At 39.9% G+C, this 20,635-nt stretch overlaps 1 protein-coding gene across 4 annotated transcripts; it reads left to right on the top strand.

The window, feature by feature from the left end:
• The first annotated feature begins 1,940 nt into the window (after positions 1–1,940).
• On the top strand, positions 1,941–19,603 carry LOC135468748 (uncharacterized). Of its 4 annotated transcripts, none has more exons than XM_064747155.1 (10): positions 1,941–2,511; positions 10,922–11,134; positions 12,311–12,477; positions 13,054–13,216; positions 15,210–15,358; positions 15,458–15,596; positions 15,946–16,125; positions 17,234–17,394; positions 18,054–18,279; positions 18,959–19,603. In XM_064747155.1, exons 1-10 carry the CDS (start codon positions 2,467–2,469, stop codon positions 19,205–19,207), a joined length of 1,692 nt encoding a protein of 563 aa, XP_064603225.1. In that variant the 5' UTR covers positions 1,941–2,466; the 3' UTR covers positions 19,208–19,603. The 4 variants fall into 4 exon arrangements, with proteins under 4 accessions (XP_064603225.1, XP_064603226.1, XP_064603227.1 ...); XM_064747156.1 differs by lacking the exon at positions 1,941–2,511 and adding an exon at positions 8,948–8,983; XM_064747157.1 differs by lacking the exon at positions 1,941–2,511 and adding an exon at positions 9,003–9,261.
• The last annotated feature ends 1,032 nt before the right edge of the window (positions 19,604–20,635 follow it).

Genomic DNA, 20,635 nt, shown 5'->3' on the forward strand with positions numbered 1-20,635 from the left:
CAGCTACCAGAGAACAAAACGGAAGACGACAACCTGAATTAAACACACATTTGTCATTTTATCATACGCGTGCTCTACTGGTGTATAGTTACCAACGTTGTGTCTGTCCTAGATGTAGAGCTGGAAAAAAAATCTAGCATGCAGTAGGAAAGCATTACTGTTCGATATTTGATTCCTATAATATTGCGAAGTCATCAATACCGTCATTTAAGACATCAGCACAACTGGTATTGAATATACAAAATCCTGAACAAATCAGCATTATGGAATAACTGTTGAATCTCAGCCTTAGTGCTAGATAGTTTTATAAGGTAAGTGTGCTTAGTTGTAGTATTTACTTTACACAGGAAGAACTAGACCCGGATCGATAGGCATTACGGTATGATTCAATACTTCCGCACATATTATATCTTCATGTCACTTTACTAATGAAGCTACGCATGGTCTAACACTACTGGTGTAGTATGTAAAACTGGTCTGTGGAGGAATAGGATTCAAGTATCTACAGTCTGTAAGACCGATTGAGTTGTATAGCGTACGAGAAACGCGGTTATGTCAGTCAAACAACTGTATATACATGTATATGCAGGACTCTGATTTTAGATTGATTTCTCTCATTACTAACATGTCTTCCATGTACTTGTTAATGGTTAAATAGTTTGCGTAAACCAACAAACATTACACAATAATGATGCCTCTGTTTTGTGGGCGGTATTCTTGATCATGTTTAATTATTATTCATTGTGAAAACATTTTAAACAATCGTTGGTTTTGAACTTCCATACATTGAACATTGTTTGCGCTTTGCCTGAATGTGTTATTAGGGTGAGGAATATATTGCTTTCTGAGGGAAATGGTTAAATATAACGTAGATTCGTCTATATGTGTGACTCATTTGCAAAGTGGTATTTTGAATAAATACATGTTTGTTATTCTGCATGTTTCATATGAATTTTGAAGCTATTTTTCCAAGTTCTCGTCAGCATTAACACTTTTCCCTACTGATATTTAAGTCACAGAACGACCCCACGTTCTTATCATTGAAAAATTCCCGCTGCAGTGTCTATATGGTTTACCAGCTCTAGTTATCAACACATGAGCATTGATTTTTATGTCAGTTTAAACATTTTGATACACATCATCAAAGTATAATCTTGAACGCCATAACTCACAATCATACGGTAAACAAATATCAGTTGGAAACGCCATATTGCAGACTGTGCCTTTAATATATAAGAGTCTCTAAGGATCGTTTGTGAAAATAGCAGCGAAGGCTAACCAGGCACATGCAACCCATTTTCCATTACATGGAAATAAAAAGGTGATGCAATTCACATAACTTTTTGAATGTTTCAAAAGTCATCAATTTCCCAAGAATAAAAAATGTTATATTTTCGTCGCTAAATTTAAAGGTGCTCTTTAAATAATGCAACGAAAACACGTAAATTGTATTCATGTTCCTTACTGGCCGACAGTTTCCTCATCGCTCCGAGTTGCCAAGACAGCATCTGGTTCCGGAGATGCCATTCAGAATAAATGCAGTGAATTTGAAAAGAATGTGGAATGTCTTGTTGGAGTAGGTTGATACTATTGACAATATGTTTACAAACTGGCGAATCAACGGACACACAAAGGAGAAAGTTTGCGGAAATCGCCCGTGGCCCAAGAGACTTGTCTATGGCGGAGATCTGGGGTGCTGATGAAAACAGCGTGCTGGGAGCCGGGCTCCAGGGTGAGGGGGAATATGCCCGGAACGACGCCCGCTTCCCGTCTGTTTGTGTTGGGAGTTAGGTAACCCAGCAGTATCACACATGTAACTATTTTCTGATATCACAACCATACACATCATTACCCGCCAAATAACTATATTCATCTATCCTGTCTCTTGTATTACAGGTTAATGGTCCCTGAGCAAGCTAAGCCAACATTCTGGGAACGCGTGTAAAAAGCTTAGTGATCCAGAACAGTGACTACAAGACATTCCTCAGATGGCCTCTCCTCACGCCCGGATCCGGAGCTCCGGGCGACCACGATGCTCTCCGGGCCCTAACACAGCTGAATTGATTGATAAAATCCTGACCAGACCTCAGACGTGTCCCACTCAAACCAGGCATGGATACCGGCCTCTGACGACGGCAGCCTGTGTCCGGCAGACACCCCGGCATGCCTGGGGTCCTAGATCTCAGACCTCAGACCCCACAGTGAGAGGCAGACCCCAAACCGTTGGTCCACCCCCTGGAGAAGCCAACAGGGGTTTCAGTCAAGCATGTGTTTTTTGTACGGAGACGAATTCAACAGATTCGAGACGCTAGACTTCGGACGGAGGAGAAGGGTGGAGAGAATGGACTACATTCCGGAAAACTTCCGTCCGAGGGTAGGGATACGGGAAGGAAACGGATAAGTATCTTCCGGAAACAAGACGCAAAGAAAACCAACACTGTCCACGATGACATTCGGGAAGATGATATGACCGAAGAGGAAAAAGAAGAGCGAGACATGAAACTCCAACTTGTAAGCCAGATGTCCAATAGTGTAGACACACACACACACACACACACACACACACACACACACACACACACACACACATACACACACACACACATATATATATATATATATCATTTAATAACCGACTTATTCTAACATGCACACAGTCTGAAATGTGCATATGCTGAACTGTCCAGAAGAAGGTTGATTTGTAGGCGTCATGCCCACTCATTTAGCCATACAAACGCTATATTGAAATACGCCCATTTAGCACTAGAGAAACACAAACCTGTAAGCGCCATGTCCACTCAGTTAGTTAAATAACCGCTATACTGAAATACGTTCATGTAGCACTAGAGAAACACAAACCTGTAAGCCTCATGTCCACTCAGTTAGTTAAATAACCGCTATATTGAAATACGTCCATGTAGAACTAGAGAAACACAAACCTGTAAGCGCCATGTCCACTCAGTTAGTTAAATAACCGCTATATTGAAATACGCCCATGTTGCACTAGAGAAACACAAACCTGTAAGCCTCATGTCCACTCAGTTAGTTAAATAACCGCTATATTGAAATACGTCCATGTAGAACTAGAGAAACACAAACCGGTAAGCGCCATGTCCACTCAGTTAGTTAAATAACCGCTATATTGAAATACGCCCATGTTGCACTAGAGAAACACAAACCTGTAAGCCTCATGTCCACTCAGTTAGTTAAATAACCGCTATATTGAAATACGTTCATGTAGCAGTAGAGAAACACAAACCTGTAAGCGCCATGTCCACTCAGTTAGTTAAATAACCGCTATATTGAAATACGCCCATGTAGCAGTAGAGAAACACAAACCTGTAAGCGCCATGTCCACTCAGTTAATTAAACAATCGCTATATTGAAATACGCCCATTTAGCACTAGAGAAACACAAACCTGTAAGCGCCATGTCTACTCATTTAGTTAAAAATGAGCACTAGACAAAAATGTGCCAATTCAATCCCAGAGAAATGCAATCCTCTAAGCGCCATATCCTGTTATTTAGTTAAATAAACACTACATTGAAATGCCCCAATGTAGTCCGAGAGAACCACAAACCTGTAAGCGCCATGTCCATTCATTTAACCACATAAGCACTATATGCTAAAATGCACCCATACCTTTCCAGGTAAACGCCTATTTAAAATTATAATCGACATGTCCATAATATGTAGTTAAGCTCCAAGCTAAACTGTGACATACTGTTGCAGAGAAACACAAACCTGTAAGCGCTATGTCCACTCATTTAGCCACATAAGCGCTATACTACTATGTGCCTATCTATGTCCAGATTAACACAAATTTGCAAGGCCATATCCACTGATTTAGTCACATAAGCGGTATAGGGCTATACTAAAATGTTATCAATCTCTACCCAGAGAATTCTATCAAGTACCTTCACTCAAGGTCATTTTAAAATGACTCCAGTTGTGTTCTAATAAGCATGGACGGGTAGCACAGAATCTCTGGTGCTCTGTTTCACAACGGTGCCTAATTCTGTTTCATCTGAGGCTCGGGAATATTATTGAATGATACACCGTTTTTTCTCTTTACAAGAAATTTGCAAGTGTCCTAATTGTTTTATACATCTTAGTTCTCTGGTGGTTTATGTTGAAGATTGGTTTGGACATTGGTCTTTTGGAACGTCCTTTGACTGACATTTAGTATACAAATTTCTCATTAGCCGCCTAAAGATTCGAGGGTAAAGCGGTACCTTCAAAGGCCTGACATCATGCTAGACATATATATGGACATTGGGCCATAGGATCATTCATTTCAAACTATCACTTTTGAGAACGCTCCAAATCCCCCCACATATGTGCAGTATAAACAATTTAAGGAACTTAATGTTGGATTATTTTCAGTTTACATCGGTTTCAAAGCCAAAATACTTTTAATCCTGTCCCACATAAACGTCATGTGGAAGTCAACAGAGAGTATGGAATACCTAGTCTCAATACTGACACCCGGCAGATAAAAACGAGATCCATCCGCAACGCGTGGAAGTGCCCAGATTGCCGAGTCAGTACTTGAACCCATACCTCCGGTTATAGGGCGTGCGAAACCTTTATACGTCCATAAACATTGTGATATTTCAGTGTGATTGAAATATAAGGGCTGCTGTTTAGTGCGCGTTGGTAAGGTATATTGATGATAGCAACACTTTGGGGGCCTCCGTGGCCGAGGTAATTAGCTTGCCAGCGCGGGGCAATGACCCAGAAGCCTCTCACCAATGCGGTCACTGTGAGTTCAAGTCTAGCTCATGCTGGCTTCCTCTCCGGCGGTACGTGGGAAGGTCTGCAGCAACCTACGGATGGTTGTGGGCTCATAAATAAATTTGTTTCATAAATATAGTTTAACACAACCATCTCAAAATAACGTACTTCATATCATGTAACATAATGTAATATAACCATATTTACATTATGCACTGATATCAGAATACAAAAGCCTACAGCATGGAGAATAAAACTAAAGCAGCGAGGACAGTGTGATAAAGGTCAAACATAACCGGTGAAATGTGAGTTCAAGTGAGTTTACCTCATTTGGAATTTTATTCTGACTGTTCATGTAAATGCCTAAAAATTGGAAACTTATAAAGTGTGGGTAATAACACCAGAGCAGCGATGACAGTGACATGTGTTATAGTTGGCATGATACATTGAATTCCACTGGTTCGTCCATAACAAACGTGATAAAAATTGTTACTTTTTTTTTCGGAACATGTACAGTATGTGAAAATAATTTATATCTCTCACTCCGTGGAAATTGCATGCCTATACTTCCTTTAGTATTTATTACAGAGCTAAGAAAATTATGCAGTGCCCTCGCTATTGCTTAATTTGTATACGACATACAGATACTCGACACTAGATTTCCTTGGATCGTCAGTAATAAACCGCGCAAGTGTGACGTCGATAGACGGTGTTTAGAAAACCCAGTAATAGGACTTTGGACAAATTTGCATAATTCAGCATTTACAAATAGCTGGAATTAAACCACACACTGAGGTAAAAAAAAAACAAGAGATCAAATTTCTCCGGTTACTTGCGATCACTTGCCAACTATGATACTGTGGACACTGCTCTGGTTTTACACTGGATATCGCAGTCTTATATTACAGTGATTTGACTTGGATTGCGATGTACTTCATGGGTTTTACAACAATGCCATTGGTGACCACTACGCTTATAATAGTCTTGTGAAAATTGTCAGGTCAAGTTGAACTAGTTTCCTATGCATTATTGAGGGTTTTGTTTTAATTGATGTTACTCCGACAAAGTTGAATTCATTTAGATACATGAACCAAAAATTGGTACAAACACGTTTTAATGAAAGTCAGAACAGTTGTACGAGTGATTTCTTTAAATATGCCCTCACTTCGTTTGAATTGGCCCCTGAAATGCAGGATCCGGAATTTAGGGAAGTACGTGTTTTGAACCGGTGGATGAAGGAGATTTTGAGTTGTGTTTTTATTGCCTGATGAATTTGTAATTTCATTGTTAGGGAATTTTGCTTCTTGAAACGCCTTCTTGTTTTACCCAGATATATTTTGTCTAACCACCGATACTCTATTATGTCTTTTTTCTCCCATCCCGCACCTCTTGAATTTCAACAAGGTGTGTTTCTGGATGTACAGATGACAATACAACTTAGGAGAATACTATCGCAGTAACTCATTCACACCTGGCTTAATTATCAGCTAGTGCTTGTCGTGCTAAGCATTTATGGCGCTCGTGCGCTGCACCTACCACGTGCCTGTGAGACAAATACGCGCCACAACAATGCGAGATTTCCTCAAATATTTGCCATAGAGCAACGTTGATGATATATAGAGGTAATTTCCGGTTGACTATAAAAGAGAAATGATTAATAACGGACGACATGCGCACGAAGTAGCTGTTTGTTTTGTCCTTCATTGTTCACGGCTGTTGACGGATTCTAGGCCACAGCTTCTGGCTCCTCTTTCTCTAGGGGCACACAAGCTGTCTGGGAACCGCGCGAAGCCAGCTCATATACGAACGTAATCGGAATACATTATTATATGCTGTACAGAAAATCGACCACTGCTGGAAAAAAACGCGAAGGGCAATCCTGACATTATCAAAAACACATTGTCTCTTTACAGGGTGTTTAGAATGAGAGATCAAATTAGGCTTGTCATAATAGATGGGGCAGCTCTGGAGCTGGTGACCAGATATCGTCTAGAAGCTAGCCAAATCTGCCGGCCAGATTCATTCCTGACTCGGTTTATTTACCTAACAGTTTACAATATTCACTGGCCAGATGAACCGCATTCCTTGGCCCTGTTTTCTATATTTCATACACATGGATTAACTGGATGACATTTCCCCCGACTCTAGCATACTCCATCGGCCCTGTCCGCCTCATCTAACAGTGTTAAGCAGAGACCTTTAGCGTGGGGGCGCCCAGCCTTTTCAATGGGATGTTAAACGGTTGTCTAAAGCCTAATTGATAATGTCATGTTACTAGATGGGGACCTCACGTGTGAGATGGGGCAGGGACCTGACACAGGTATTCTTGATTTGATTACCTTCAATGTGGGTTACACCACGGCTGACGGCAGAAATGCTCCTGTCACTCTACAGATCGAAAATTGTACTATGTACAAAAACATACATGAATGATGCAACAGGCACGTTATTTCTAACCTATCACCATGAATACAGGAAACACGAAAAATTTAGCGGGTAACATTATCCTTAACAGACAGCGGATTTTGTTTTGCTTTTAACTGCTAGCTACTTTTTAACTTGTAAATTTAGACGAAATTCTTTGCACTGATACTGATTCATTGCCCATCTGTAAATGCATAGCGTGTTGTACCATATCAAAGCACTGATGCGTAATAGTTTGACAAATTAATCTTGGTATTGGTAACAATAGTAAACCATTTTAATTTGTTCGAAATTAGTTTAAAAATTTTCAAGCAAATAGTGTTTTTTTTTTAATTCAAAATGGCGTCCTTATATTCAAATACGTATAACATTTCAAAGAATTCGGAGTGTCAATCCTGAATCATGAATTTCAATCATCAATGTGAGACCGTCAGTCATCCCATTCTCTTGCAAACACTTGGTTTAGTAGCTGACTCTCACTCTCAGTAGCATCTTGTCTAACCCTGAGGTTACACATTGTCTCACAGGGAGTTCCACAAGGGCCTATACTGAGACCTATGCTAGTTTAAGGCTTATCGTATGCTACAAATCTTTCAAATCTTATTTTATTTGCTGATGATACTATCTCCTCTTGCCTGTCTTTAGATGTGTCATCTGAAATACATGTTTTATTGTCGACAACTTATATACTAGCATTTTACAAAAATTGAATACCGTACTGATTTCACGCACTGGCTTAGAACGTGGCTTGAACTTTTCCAAGATCATTAAAAACTGTTGACTGCTAATCAGATATCAGACTCGTGATACACTCGTGTCCTCTCTTTGTACAGAAATGGGCAGTTTGCATAATCAGGTTTTCTAGGCGACTTGAACACACCTATTCGATTTCGATTATAACCTTATAAATACTATCTTTAGGTCAGTTTAATTAAGTATTCAAATTTTTTTTGCCAATATATAGATTCTGCTGGACACTATGTCACCTGTCACACAATATCCTGTTAAACGTGATGGGATAAATGATCATCGCACCAGAGCCAGGTCATTTGACTTTGCTTAGCCAGTTCATATGTCAAGTTTGGCACATTGTTTTTTGGTTATACATCTTCATGACCTAGGGAAAGTATCAACAGAAGTTTAATATATTGTGCCATTGTCTTTTTTGAAAAGTAAATTAAAATCCCGCCTGGTTGACTACGTTCTTTAACCCATTGCTTATTATATATTAGCAGCTATATGCTCCTATGTGATAATTTCATTTTAATTAGATTGATGGGTATTTCTGTCAGCATTCATGTTTAAAATTCTTTGACTTTTTGCAGGGCATGTGTAGCAAGTTCCTTGGGCTTTGCTTCCGTACATCAGTCTCAAATTCTGTGTGTTGTTCTTTTATGTTTAGTGAATGAATCAGGTGAAAACAAATTAACAGGTTATGTTACCAATCTCATGGCAATTGCATCTGACTCTTAAAACCAAAAGGTGATGATGTTGTTTTGGCCATGGAATAAAAACTTGATTTTTTAACATAAGAGATTTGCCTCGTTTGATGTCGATCAGAGCCACTTAGACGTAATTCCATTCTCAGCGTGTCCTTCTCATGGTAATCTATGTCACGTGGAAGTCACGCGGGGAGAAGGGTCCGCAGCCAAAGTCCACGATATTTTCCCACGTGGTTCCGATTCCTACAGCTGTACATTGTTCTCTAGAGTCAGATTACACAGTGACACGTTTAGAGGCTGTCATCTCTCAGCTATGACAGATATTGGCCAAAGTATTCTAGTGAGGGGTTTGTGGGAGGAGATGCGCCGTATTTCCAGGGTGAGGAAAAGTAGGGGGTAGGGGCATGGACTTCATAGACCGACCTCCTACCAAGCTTCGAACAGGTGCCCGAACGATGGAATCTATGACCAGGATAAATTCTGAATGAACAAGAGAACAGAAGAATGGCTGACTTTTATACTTCCTCCCATTTGCACTGTTACTTTCTCAGCGTAAACATGTAGGCCTACCCCTCACCTGAAGACGCTTCCCCCGGTTTCTTTCACCTGTTCCCCGGGGGTGAACCATCGGACCATCATGCTGTGTTTAGCTGACTGGTGATATGTGGCTGACTTTCATACTTACCTGATCCTGGCCTATCAGTTTTACTTTGGGTTGAATTATCCGCTGCGTGCAAAATGCAATATCTGCATTTCTTCATGTTTTCCATATTTTAAGTGCACCATTTCCATAGTTTAAAGGGGTACATGGATGGATTCTGATTGGCTGGTGTGAGAGATGGACAATTCCAAGCTACACCTTGCCTAAGCTGAATACATACGATACATTTATTCAACCGTGACCATACCTGCAGGACTTAACCCAGAAAACCCTGTCTGTCAGCCAATTAGCGTCGATTCTGTATCCCTTTAAGTAAAACTTTCTTTTAGTGCTGAAATGTAAAAACATCACAAGAAATAGCCGTGCAAATTCTGCATGACTCAATCATTATTAACAGACACAGCAAGTAATATACTGTCTTTTCATTCAACTAAACCTGATGTGACGGTATCCGCATCTGTCTATTTTAAGTTGTGTAATGTACAAGGAGATATGATGAACTCCACTGGTTCACTGCATTTGAAGCTCTTGATCTCTTTATAATCAGATTTTGATTTCTTAACGGGAATTTCGACATTTTCTACCTTTCACTATAGAAACTGATGACAACTTCACATGTAACGCATTTTGTTTTCAACGCGACTGGTTTATATGAGAAGCTGTGTTGGTGGTTATGTTCAAAAAGGATCATTTGCAGTTGACGAGCGATATACGAATGTCAGATTTGACTCTTGTCTATTATATTATATTGTGAAAGCTTCCCCATTTCCTCGTGCCTGTTCTGGTTGTTCACACGGTCCAAACAGAATTAGATAAAAACGGAATGCAGTAATTTTACTTGCAATTAATTAGAAGCTACTGGTTTAGAATTGCTGAATATGCTATGTTTTTAGTAACATTTTTTAGCATCGTCTTTAATATATAGTGACATAGAACAATACAAACAATACAAAGGGACAGGCCTCGGAAATGCTTAGTCCACGTGCACAATCCTTATGAAGCATATCAGAGGTGATGCTAACTTTCTACTTTATTTCAAGGTTTAAAGATATTCTTGAGATGTTTAGTCAAGCATATATTTAAACTATTCCAACATTAAAAGCCGTGTTTAGGTTGAAAAAAGTTGGCGCCAACAGTGATCCAAAAATGTCACAGTGATCCAAAATGTCCACAATGTTGCCATGGGGTATTGAAAGTTGTTTTATGCACTTTTTTCAGTGGGTTGTTTTGTCTTAGGATATATGATTGGCATCGAACATCCATTATGGTTGACGCCTGGTATACGAACCAAACCTACGACGATGAGTATTTGCAATTATGCAAAGAATGAAAGATAGCAGTAACGTGATAAACTGTGTAATCGTAGGATATCAAGACATTTCGCTATACATAACTCTTTCCTCTATCTTAAACAGACCTTGATCCCATCACCTAAAGATAATTTGCTTATCTTTGGCGGCCAAATGAATTTTTCGCTTCTCTTTTTTTTTTTGAGGGATGGGAGGGGGAGGGGGAGGGGAGGGTGCGCTTTCGGTAGCAGCTATAACTGGATAACAGATTTGATGGTGTTACATCACATGCTTACATTTCCGCACATAAAATATTTGCCTTTTGCTCCTGTATACCAAAGAAACTGTACATATGTCTGTGTTGCAGCGCCATGCTCGAATGACGAAGCTGATCTGGTGGTTTCGGGTATTACGTGCTGTCTGTGGCTTGGCTCAGGACATGAAACGCCTGTCCATGACCGTCACAGAAAACACAACCGTCTCACAGGTATACGTCTACAACGCCTGCGGCTACTCCGGAATGCTCGACGGCGACCAAACACTCTTCTTTGACAAGTCCCAATTCTCACGGAGAAAAACGGTAAGTAAGTCGAGTGTTAATGGATCAGTGCGAGATGACAACTGTAACACCACACCGACTGTCACATCTAGGACTGGCCCATTTAAAAGAAAAAAAAAACATTACAATTTAATTTTTCATAATTGTTCTCGTAAATGACATAGCGTATAATCGCTATAAACTACGCAATGTGATTTGACCTACAAAGTTTTGTGGATGTGATTCCTAGTAGACAAAATTTTAGGTGAGACCTAAGAATGTATAGGTATATGTAAATCTAATAAGCGCCAATCTCTTACAATAATGTACATATTGCTTGGAAGTTGAAAAATTAGACCAAGTCATTTACTGTCGAATATGAACGTAAAATATGAGATGAAGTGTCTGGATGTATCAAAACAGTAAAATTATACTTTGGGGGCAAAGAAATAGTAAAAAACAAAAATCTTCATCACGCTGGAACATGGACGTAGTTTAATTTGTCACAAAGTCACAAATATGATTTTTGCACCGAGCAGTAAGTTATTTGTATGAAGCAAACCAAGTGATTTTATTTCCAAGTGTCAGTAGTTTATAGTGATGCAGATTCCCTCTGCAAAAGTTTTGCTATTGACTGATATTTGACCCAGTGTCATTTTTAAGCACGTGTGTGATAATTTATTTTTGAATATTGTTAAACACTTTTTATTTCCTATATGTGCATGTCCACCTCAGTTGGTGAAATTGACGAAATCCTTGCCTAACTTGCGCTAGTCTGTTATTGGTGAATTCTGCTTCAACAATAGCGACTGAGACAGTGGCTTAACGGCACATTAAACCCATCAGTGCAATGTAATAAGACTGTGTTCTAATAAATACAGAAGAATCGAAATTATATTATTATACATAAATGTTAAATTATTATTAAGAGGTTGATGATCAATTTTGCTTTTATATAGACAAATCTAGGTACTTTATGTTGACATATATTTTTATTTATTTATTTATTTATTTATTTGATTGGTGTTTTACGCCGTACTCAAGAATATTTCACTTATACGACGGCGGCCAGCATTATGGTGGGAGGAAAGCGGGCAGAGCCCATCCGCAGTTTGCTGGCAGACCTTTCTACTTACCATATATTTTTTAAGACTTATGTGTGCACACTAGCATACCAATATACGGTATAACAATTAATTTGCGTTTTGTATCATGCAGATGTTGTTCCCGGTCTGGGCGCAGAAGTTGGCCATGCTGGGTCCGGAATCACGGACCGAGGAGGACGTCCGGCAAATCCGCGGATTGATGCTAATGATGAAGAGTTTTCGGGAGAAGTACACGGAAGTTATGCAATACAAGATGGCAAAAGTGGCCATGTATATAAAGTGGGTTTTAGGAATGTGAAGTGGGGTGAAACTGTAGTGGTGATAAAGACAGGAATACCCTATAAAACCAAAAACGGATTTTTAGCACTGAAATGGAATATTTAACCTTTGAGTTTAAAGAAATAAAGAACGGCTCCAAAACTGGTATTTCTTAACTATAGGCATCACAACGGAAGATTGTTTTACCAATCGTCAACCAGTGTGGACGTTTCAGATTATTGATAAAAAAACCAATTCCAAATGAAGGCCTCCGTGGCCTAGTAGTTAGGGTGCCAGTGCGGCACAGTTACTCAGGAGCCTCTCACTAATGCGGTCGCTGTGAGTTAAAGTTCAGCTCATGATGGCTTGCTCTCCGGCCGAACGCGGGAACACCAATCAAATAAATAAGTAAATAAATAAATTCCCTAAATTAATAATCCGCAAAAAATATCCCCTTTATATATAATAAACTACATGGTGCATAGGAAATTGTTTGTCTTCAAAAACCTAGCTAGTCGATGGTCCATTGCTCTTTTGGCTATTTTTCTTTTCTGAAGTTGTCTTTTAACCCAGAGTGCCTCGTCCTTGTATTTTCAGCTGCGAGAAAGGACGTGTAATCTTGCGCCAAGGCCACTGGGGGATCAACTTCTACTTCATCTACTCCGGCTCCGTATTTGTACAGAAAGAAACGGTGGATCCGAAAACAAAGGAGAAGAAGATTCAAACCCAAAACATCATTCGTGCAGGAGAAAGTTTTGGGGTAAATCATTTGTTACAGCTGTCATCATGTATGTCAACACATGGTTGATTTATTCTGGAGTGACTTAAGATACGCGTCTTTCCATCGCAAGGACAAATCGTAGTGCAGGTTCAATCGCAGCCAAGGACAGAAAATTTCTACACAACCTTGTCTTCTTTGCCGTCTTGAAAGTAAAAACGGTTCTTGATCGCGGCGTTAAACAGCCATTAACTCATTATTAACTCATTACCCTTAATTAGTCCGAATTTTTCTGCTTGTCTTGCTGTGTGATTAGGTGAATTGTAACTTCGTGCGTACATTATGACCTGTCTACACGTACAGTGTGATAACATAAATTGTAACGTCGTGCCTACAGTATGACCTGTCTACACGTACTGTGTGGTGAGATAAACTGTAATGTCGTGGATACAGTATGACCTGTCTACACGTACTGTGTGGTGAGATGAACTAGTTTACGCCGTACTCAGGAATGGTTCACTTCTACATCGGCGACCAACATTATGGTGGTAGGAAACCCACGACCATCCGCAGGTTGTTGCGAGATCTTCCTATGTACGACCGGAGAGGAAGCCAGCATAAACTGGTCTTGAGCTCACAGCGATCGCATTGATGAGAGGCGCGCGGGTCATAGTGCCGCATTGGCGCACTAGCTACAAGGCCACGGAGGCCCTTTAATATGAATCGTAACGTTGTGCCTGTCTATGCATGCCTGACCTCCTGATACTCAACTCTCCTTGACAGGAACTGTGTGGGAAGAAAAAGATGACTAACATCCCTTGTCTGACACACACAATTCTGTCAGCAGCCGAGGCGACTGACACCGCGAGGCCGGATTAGCTCCCATTCACACCAACTTTTGAATAGCGCTCATCAATAGAGGATATTTGTCAGACACTGTCGATTCGTGTCATCAGAGATAACCGTTAACATAGAGGAGCTAGAGAGGACAATCGACAGGTGCTCCACCGCTTCACCGAGTTCCGGCAAAGCAAGGAATTGTTCGCGATTGAAACAGAATCCACTTAAAGTCAGTGTGATGAAGTTCGTTCGCGGGTTCATGTCACATCCTTTATCACGTGGCAGATGAATATTTTCTTCAGTATACCCCCAACAATATGTAATACATGCGTTATTAGCTGCAGGACACCTGATAACGCTGCCAGCTTTTGTAAGCGCCACAAAACTCGATCACCAGAGCTCATAGTACATTTTTCATGAACCTTGTTGTCGTTAAGATCCCGAGAGATGGTACGAGAGCAATCGTTCCTGTTGGCTACAACGATATGTGCTGTCTTATTGCTCCATTAAGGCCTCACCTATGTACATAGCAAATACATATAAACATATATTATGACTATATATTACATAATTTTTATAAACGTATACCTCTACAGGGGCGTACTTTGCATTTTTTTTTACCATATTTTTTTTTACCATAATTCATACGCATTAATATTTTCAATAATATTATTTTATTCCTTGGTTCTTTTTACTCTTTGCCTTAGAAATCAAATTCGTTCCTCTATCTTGTCTTACCGGTTCTTGGGCTTGCTTCAATGAGTTAAGATATCTATTCCATTTTTGCTTTTAATTAAAATTCTTTAGGCAATTTTCAGAAAGATCTTGTTACATATTGTTCGTTAATATAAATAAAGTAGAGTATGCCAGAAACATCTGAAAAAATGAGACGATGAAATAATATGGAAATTGCCAGGAGTTTACGGAAAACAATTGCTTACAACAAAGAAAACTCTCCCACCATTGCTAGTAGTGGGCTTGTTCTTGGTGACCAACAATTCAGGTTCTTCAGACTAGGTTTAGCATATTGAAACAAGTAAAGGTTAACGTACACCCGACCCATCGCTCTCTATAGTCTGTTATCCCTAGACAGTTGCATTCAGTGAAGGACTTCGACCTGTACAAATTGTGTTTAGACTTCCCAATGGAATAAGAAGAGGATATGTATTGGTATATTATGGCTTAATTTCTGCAGGAGATCGCAATCCTTGGGGATGGGAAAAGAACAGCATCCATTATCTGTCGAGAACCCACCGAAGTGTTCCAGGTCGACAAGGGCACCTTTCTGGAGACGTGCCCGGAAGTCTTTGAAGTGGAACTGGACGCCAAAATGGCATTTGTGGAGTAAGCCATTTAAATGCTTTGTCCAGACTAATGCAATCATTACAAGTCATCACTGCTTTTAATACGCCTATACAATGATTCACATTTCTCATATTGCAGACAGTTTGAGATGTTTCTGGGCTGGGACGAAGAGAACCTGCGCAGAATGTGCTTCCTGTCACAAGCCATCTATATCCCTCATGGCAAAATCATAGAGGCTGACTGGTCCAAAACCAGTTACGCTTACTTCGTTATGCAGGTGCACTATTTTATTCTACAAAAATCTATTACCTTGATAGAATTTATTTTCTTAAGAATAAGATACTGTCAGTTCTAAATTAGCTGAAAAGTTGCCTCGTTAAAATAATGAACCAACAAATCAGTCAAATACCACCCAGCAAGTACAATTACAGCCTTTAGAATTTTTTACCAGTATATTATTGATTTATTTACTTATTTAATTGATTTTCTTGGTAACAGTGGTCAGGTCTATGGGTAGAGTAGACCTGTTGCCCTTCGTCTGTTACATTATAAATCTCCTGACTGAAGGCCGTCTACCAGAATTACCTGATATTTCTGTTCCATCACATTATTATTCTTTCCCCTAGGGAAGAATATCGTTAATGCGTAAGTTTGACATATCGGACTTGAAGGACACAGGTGCTGTTCATGTGTCTGGGATGATGGACAAACCTCTCCATTTGCCCAACCCACAGGAGGATAAGTACGGTGGAATTCGGACAGAGCGTTATGCAAATGTTGGCGAGTTACACGTCGGCGATCATTGTGTAAGTTCAACCCCACCCAGATGCCATTTCGTTTGTTTGACATGGACAGCGGATGTGTAAATTAAATTCCCAGTTGTATACAACGATAAAAGAAAGAAACCACATAAACAGCGCCCCATCAGTAGGCCCAAATCAGTGAAACTGATCTTTGACCTTACCATTGTTAGTGTCAACACTAAAACCAAGATATTCCTGTTCACGTTTAACACCTGGACACAGTTTTGTTACCCTTAGTTTTCATGGCCACCTCCAGGTTATTAAGCCGAACACTGGCAGTTTCGATATCATCACAACATGTTTAAACACGAACAAAGAGATTCTCAGACATCTCGAAGTCAAAGCTCTGTTTTGCATGTACTACCAAATGTATTAGAGGCATACATCATGGGGCGCCAGATCATCTGCCAGTTAACATGTAGTAACGGTTACTCAAGTGTCATACTGAAGCCACGTTGTGCCGTACAATATCTCACATAAGAAACTAGGACACTTTGATTAAGGAATCCTGCACGTTCCCTGGACCTGGATTTGCGTAATATAATTCTTTAATGTACAAATCAGGAGGAAGCCCAGAAAAGCAATTATCAACTTAACTTTCTATACCTTAGGAGTATTAATATCTTTGATATTAATGGGAACGTATATGTAAGCATTAGGAATTGTTTTTAAAAAAGTAATTAGCAGTTGTCATGACAGTTGTTAAGGAACATTCCTGTATTGTTCCTACACGCATACTTCACAATGCACGCATGCAATGTGTCACCCATAACGCTATTTTCGTGTTTAAACAGTTGGATGTTTGCATCCAAGTACGATGTGTGCTATGCAAAACACAGCACTGTTGTCTTGGGTCGCTTTATATGGCTGCGTAAGAAGAACCCATAGAACTGCAATTCCTCAATGGCAACGCTTAATTTCTTTCTGATTAGAGTCTCACAGACTGATTGCAATCATAGATATCAAGAAAATCGGCTATGTCGATTGAAGGTATTAGCAAGAATTCGCCCACAGGATGTACAAAATGTTTTATCTGCACAGTTGTGTAGTTTTTAAAAGTACATACCGACAGACTGGATGACCTGTATATTAATATCTGCTATCGTTGTAGGACCTGAGAGTGCTGCTGAATGACAGTGAAATGTCTGTGGATACCTTGTCCATGGTCAGTCAAGGGGCAAAGGTTCTTCGAGTAGAACACCGCATCATTAGATGGTTAGGGCCTATGAACACAATAGAGGAGTACCTCCGGAAGCGCTACATTCCCTTCAGGTACGTACATGTACCTGGGGCCAGTCCAGCAAAGCGTGTGCAAATTTCCGTAAACAAAACTGTCATCGTAACACATACTGAAGTAAAACGTTGTGATAACAATTGCGCCTGTCGCAAAACTACATGTAAGAAGCTTTGTAAGAAGTGGTCATGACATGAAATACGGAAGGGTGGTTCATCTTCATTGCTCATGAAACATCATGGAGATACATATGTAATTCATAACGCATCCTGATTAGTTGGGACCCCTGCAGTAGACACTTCTGTCTAGCCAGTACAAATATCAAGTCACGTTTTGAATCCAGGCTTCACTCTGTATCACGCACCATTGTATCGGCCACCAGACGAAGCCAGGCGGCTTCCTGTGAACTGTGGCCAATTTCTTGTAACCTTGAACTTCCGGGACCAACCCTGAAAAAACTGGTACACCTCGTTGAGTCGCTGACAAGCCTTCAGGCATAAGGAAACAACCATAACACGCCCAGTTGCAGTGAGTTGTTCGGTGAATAGTGGCACAGTCTAGACCCCTAGACGATGGAACAGGAGATCCAGGCACGTATAGACAAGTGAAAATATTCCATATACAAGCAGATTAGCCTTAAAGTTAATTAGAGAATGCATCTTTTATACATTCTTTTGTTTGTGTGCCAACCAAATAGGATTCCTGAAGATGTCCAGTTGTGCCAAAGATACGTGGAAGAGTGCAACTGGGATGTTTTTAAAAGAAAAACTATGGCTCAGATTTCTTGTGACCGACATAAGAAGGAGGTGGCTATGATGCCTGTGACCTGTAAAGGCCAGAGTGGCTGGGCCAGGTGGCCCGGAAGTGGGGTGTATCGAGAATCCGGCACGGCCTTCCACTCACCTATCGACCGTCGGGATCAGGTAAGATGATTATCCACGTAAAGGGTTGACACTCTGCTTCGCCAGCCAGGTGAGCGCAAATCACGAGCTACTTGTGGCACATTTGTCTGTTTGACAAAAGCTGACGCATTTCCTCTTAGAGCAAAAATACTCAAAGTCTGTCAGGTGTTTCGTCTACTAAAGCAGACATCAGACTAAGCCAGTCTAAAGATCCCTCTCCATTTCTTTAACAGGTCACTCTACAAGTGGGTTACTTCTGTGGCCTGACAACAATATCAAACCTTCTTCCTTTAAAGCTGATAAATGATGTGATGGCCTTCAGTTGTTACCTTCCTTTTTTTACCATGGAGTAATATATCTATACAAAAGGTGTATTGCCTTTCTAACATTTTTTGATAATGATGTGTCCATTTTTCCTTTTTACAGATAGTGCATTTATTCAGATTATAACCACGTTCAGAAGAATCCTTGAACCAATTTATTCATCATTGTTAAGTCAATGTTTACGGATTTGTCGGGAGTGATGACAGACAATCAGATTTAGTGTGTAATGATGTTCCGTCCTACGACAAACAATACCCGGGTAATCAGTGCTAGGAGTCATTAAAAACGTGGTTAGAAATCGAACACTGCGAGGGAGGTTAACAGTAAATTGAGGAAAGCCCATTTGATATTCTCGTTTTAATTTTTGTGCTTTCAGCTGGCTGAGTTTCTAACACACGTTCGTTCCAAACAGAAGCCAACAGAGACGACCAGACACAAGACTCGCAGGGATACCGTCGGTGTTCCTTTGGAGATTAGGAGGACATCTTTGTTTCCCCGTTCCAGAATTCAGAAGCAAATTCTCAGAGCATTCCCGGACGAGCCTGTGTCCAACGATAGACGTCTCACAATACTCCCGACTCGACCTAAGCTAAACCAACCGAAACACAGCCTCACAACGAAATAAATACTGGGAAATTCCGCCAAAACAAATCCTGATGAAGTGTGTGATGGCGAAAATATATGAGCTCTGCAAACTTTTGTGGCATCAAATGCCCTTCAGCAGGCAGTGGTTAGATTTAAACATCTGGCTAGTATTAAGACTATAATAAATAGGAAATTAAACACATAATTAAAGACGTACAGCATAGACAACAAACCCAGAGCATCGACAACAGCGCGATAGCTGACAAATGGTCATCCAAAACAGGTGGAATACGGCTTCTTGTCAATTTACCTCCTTTAGGGTTTTATTCTAATTTTGCGATCTTATTGTGAAATCAAAATTTTATAATATTTTTCATCTGCTACATAAATTTTTTGAAAATTTATTCAGTATTCAGCGCGATGTTGTTCAGAAATACCGGGCTAAACCTCAAAGAACCTAAAAAGAATAATTAAATCTTAAAAATATTAAAAACAAAATATTGGAGGAAATATCTCAGACGATAAAAGTTTTCCCTTTGATAACTCTTCTGTTCAAATTAATTATCACACAGTGACAAACTTTAGGTTAAGTAACATTAAGGAATCCTTCCCGCGTAATGTAAATCGGTTCCTATCTGTGTATTCTGTTGTTCATTACTGCCTTTTTGTAACAAGCTAGTAACAGATTACTCATGTATTGTTAGAGAGGAACGGTTAATTCAGCTTAGAATCAAGTGGCCATTCTAGGGGAGCTCGTATCCAATTGCAAGAACATTTTAGCATTGTAGTCATTTCACATTGAAACATTTCCTATAATCAAGTTTTTAAATTTGTTATCAATTTGCGTTCAAATATAAATTATCCTTGTTGCTCATCTGCTAAAGACTTAGAACAGAGGCAATATAAAAGCCTTACAGAATATAAAAGTATGTCTGTTTCGAAGATGGATTTACAGCTCAGAGAGTAAAAGCAGAGAAGCGAAGAGTGAGTGAGTGAATGAGTGCTTGGGGTTTATCGCCGTACTTAACAATTTTTCGGTCATATGACGACAACGAGAAGCGACGACAGTGAGATACCTGGCAAATGCTCACACGTAACAAGCGAAATACGACCTCTTGTCAGTTTGCCCCAGATAGGATTTTATTCTAATTGTTCATGAGTACATGTACAAATTAAACGTCTCTTAATACAACGGCTTAATCAGAATCAGGTAAAGAAGGTAAAGAAGTGATGTAAATTTGGAATTTATTAGACGTCACTGGTCTGGAATTACACAAAATGCTATGTTTCATCACATTTTATAAATACTAACATGAAAACAAAAACAGGCGATGCTGTCCGCCAGCTGGTTTATGCTGCTGTAAAGACTTACAACACAGAGAGTGAAACCAGAGCAACGAAAGTGTCGACAACAATTTAGGCTGTCTTTTAACCGTTGTGTTGGTTAATTGCCAGTGGTTTTGGCGTC

This window comes from Liolophura sinensis, chromosome 6 (assembly GCF_032854445.1).
Source record: "Liolophura sinensis isolate JHLJ2023 chromosome 6, CUHK_Ljap_v2, whole genome shotgun sequence".
Classification (NCBI taxonomy): Eukaryota; Metazoa; Mollusca; class Polyplacophora; order Chitonida; family Chitonidae; genus Liolophura; species Liolophura sinensis.

Bases quoted from the DNA above. Each gene is read 5' to 3' on its own strand.
- LOC135468748 (XM_064747155.1), top strand. From the start codon at position 2,467: ATGACCGAAGAGGAAAAAGAAGAGCGAGACATGAAACTCCAACTT. The intron at 12,478-13,053 runs GTGGGTTTTAGG...TTGTATTTTCAG, and splicing joins AAAGTGGCCATGTATATAAA to CTGCGAGAAAGGACGTGTAA. The intron at 16,126-17,233 runs GTAAGTTCAACC...CTATCGTTGTAG, and splicing joins TACACGTCGGCGATCATTGT to GACCTGAGAGTGCTGCTGAA.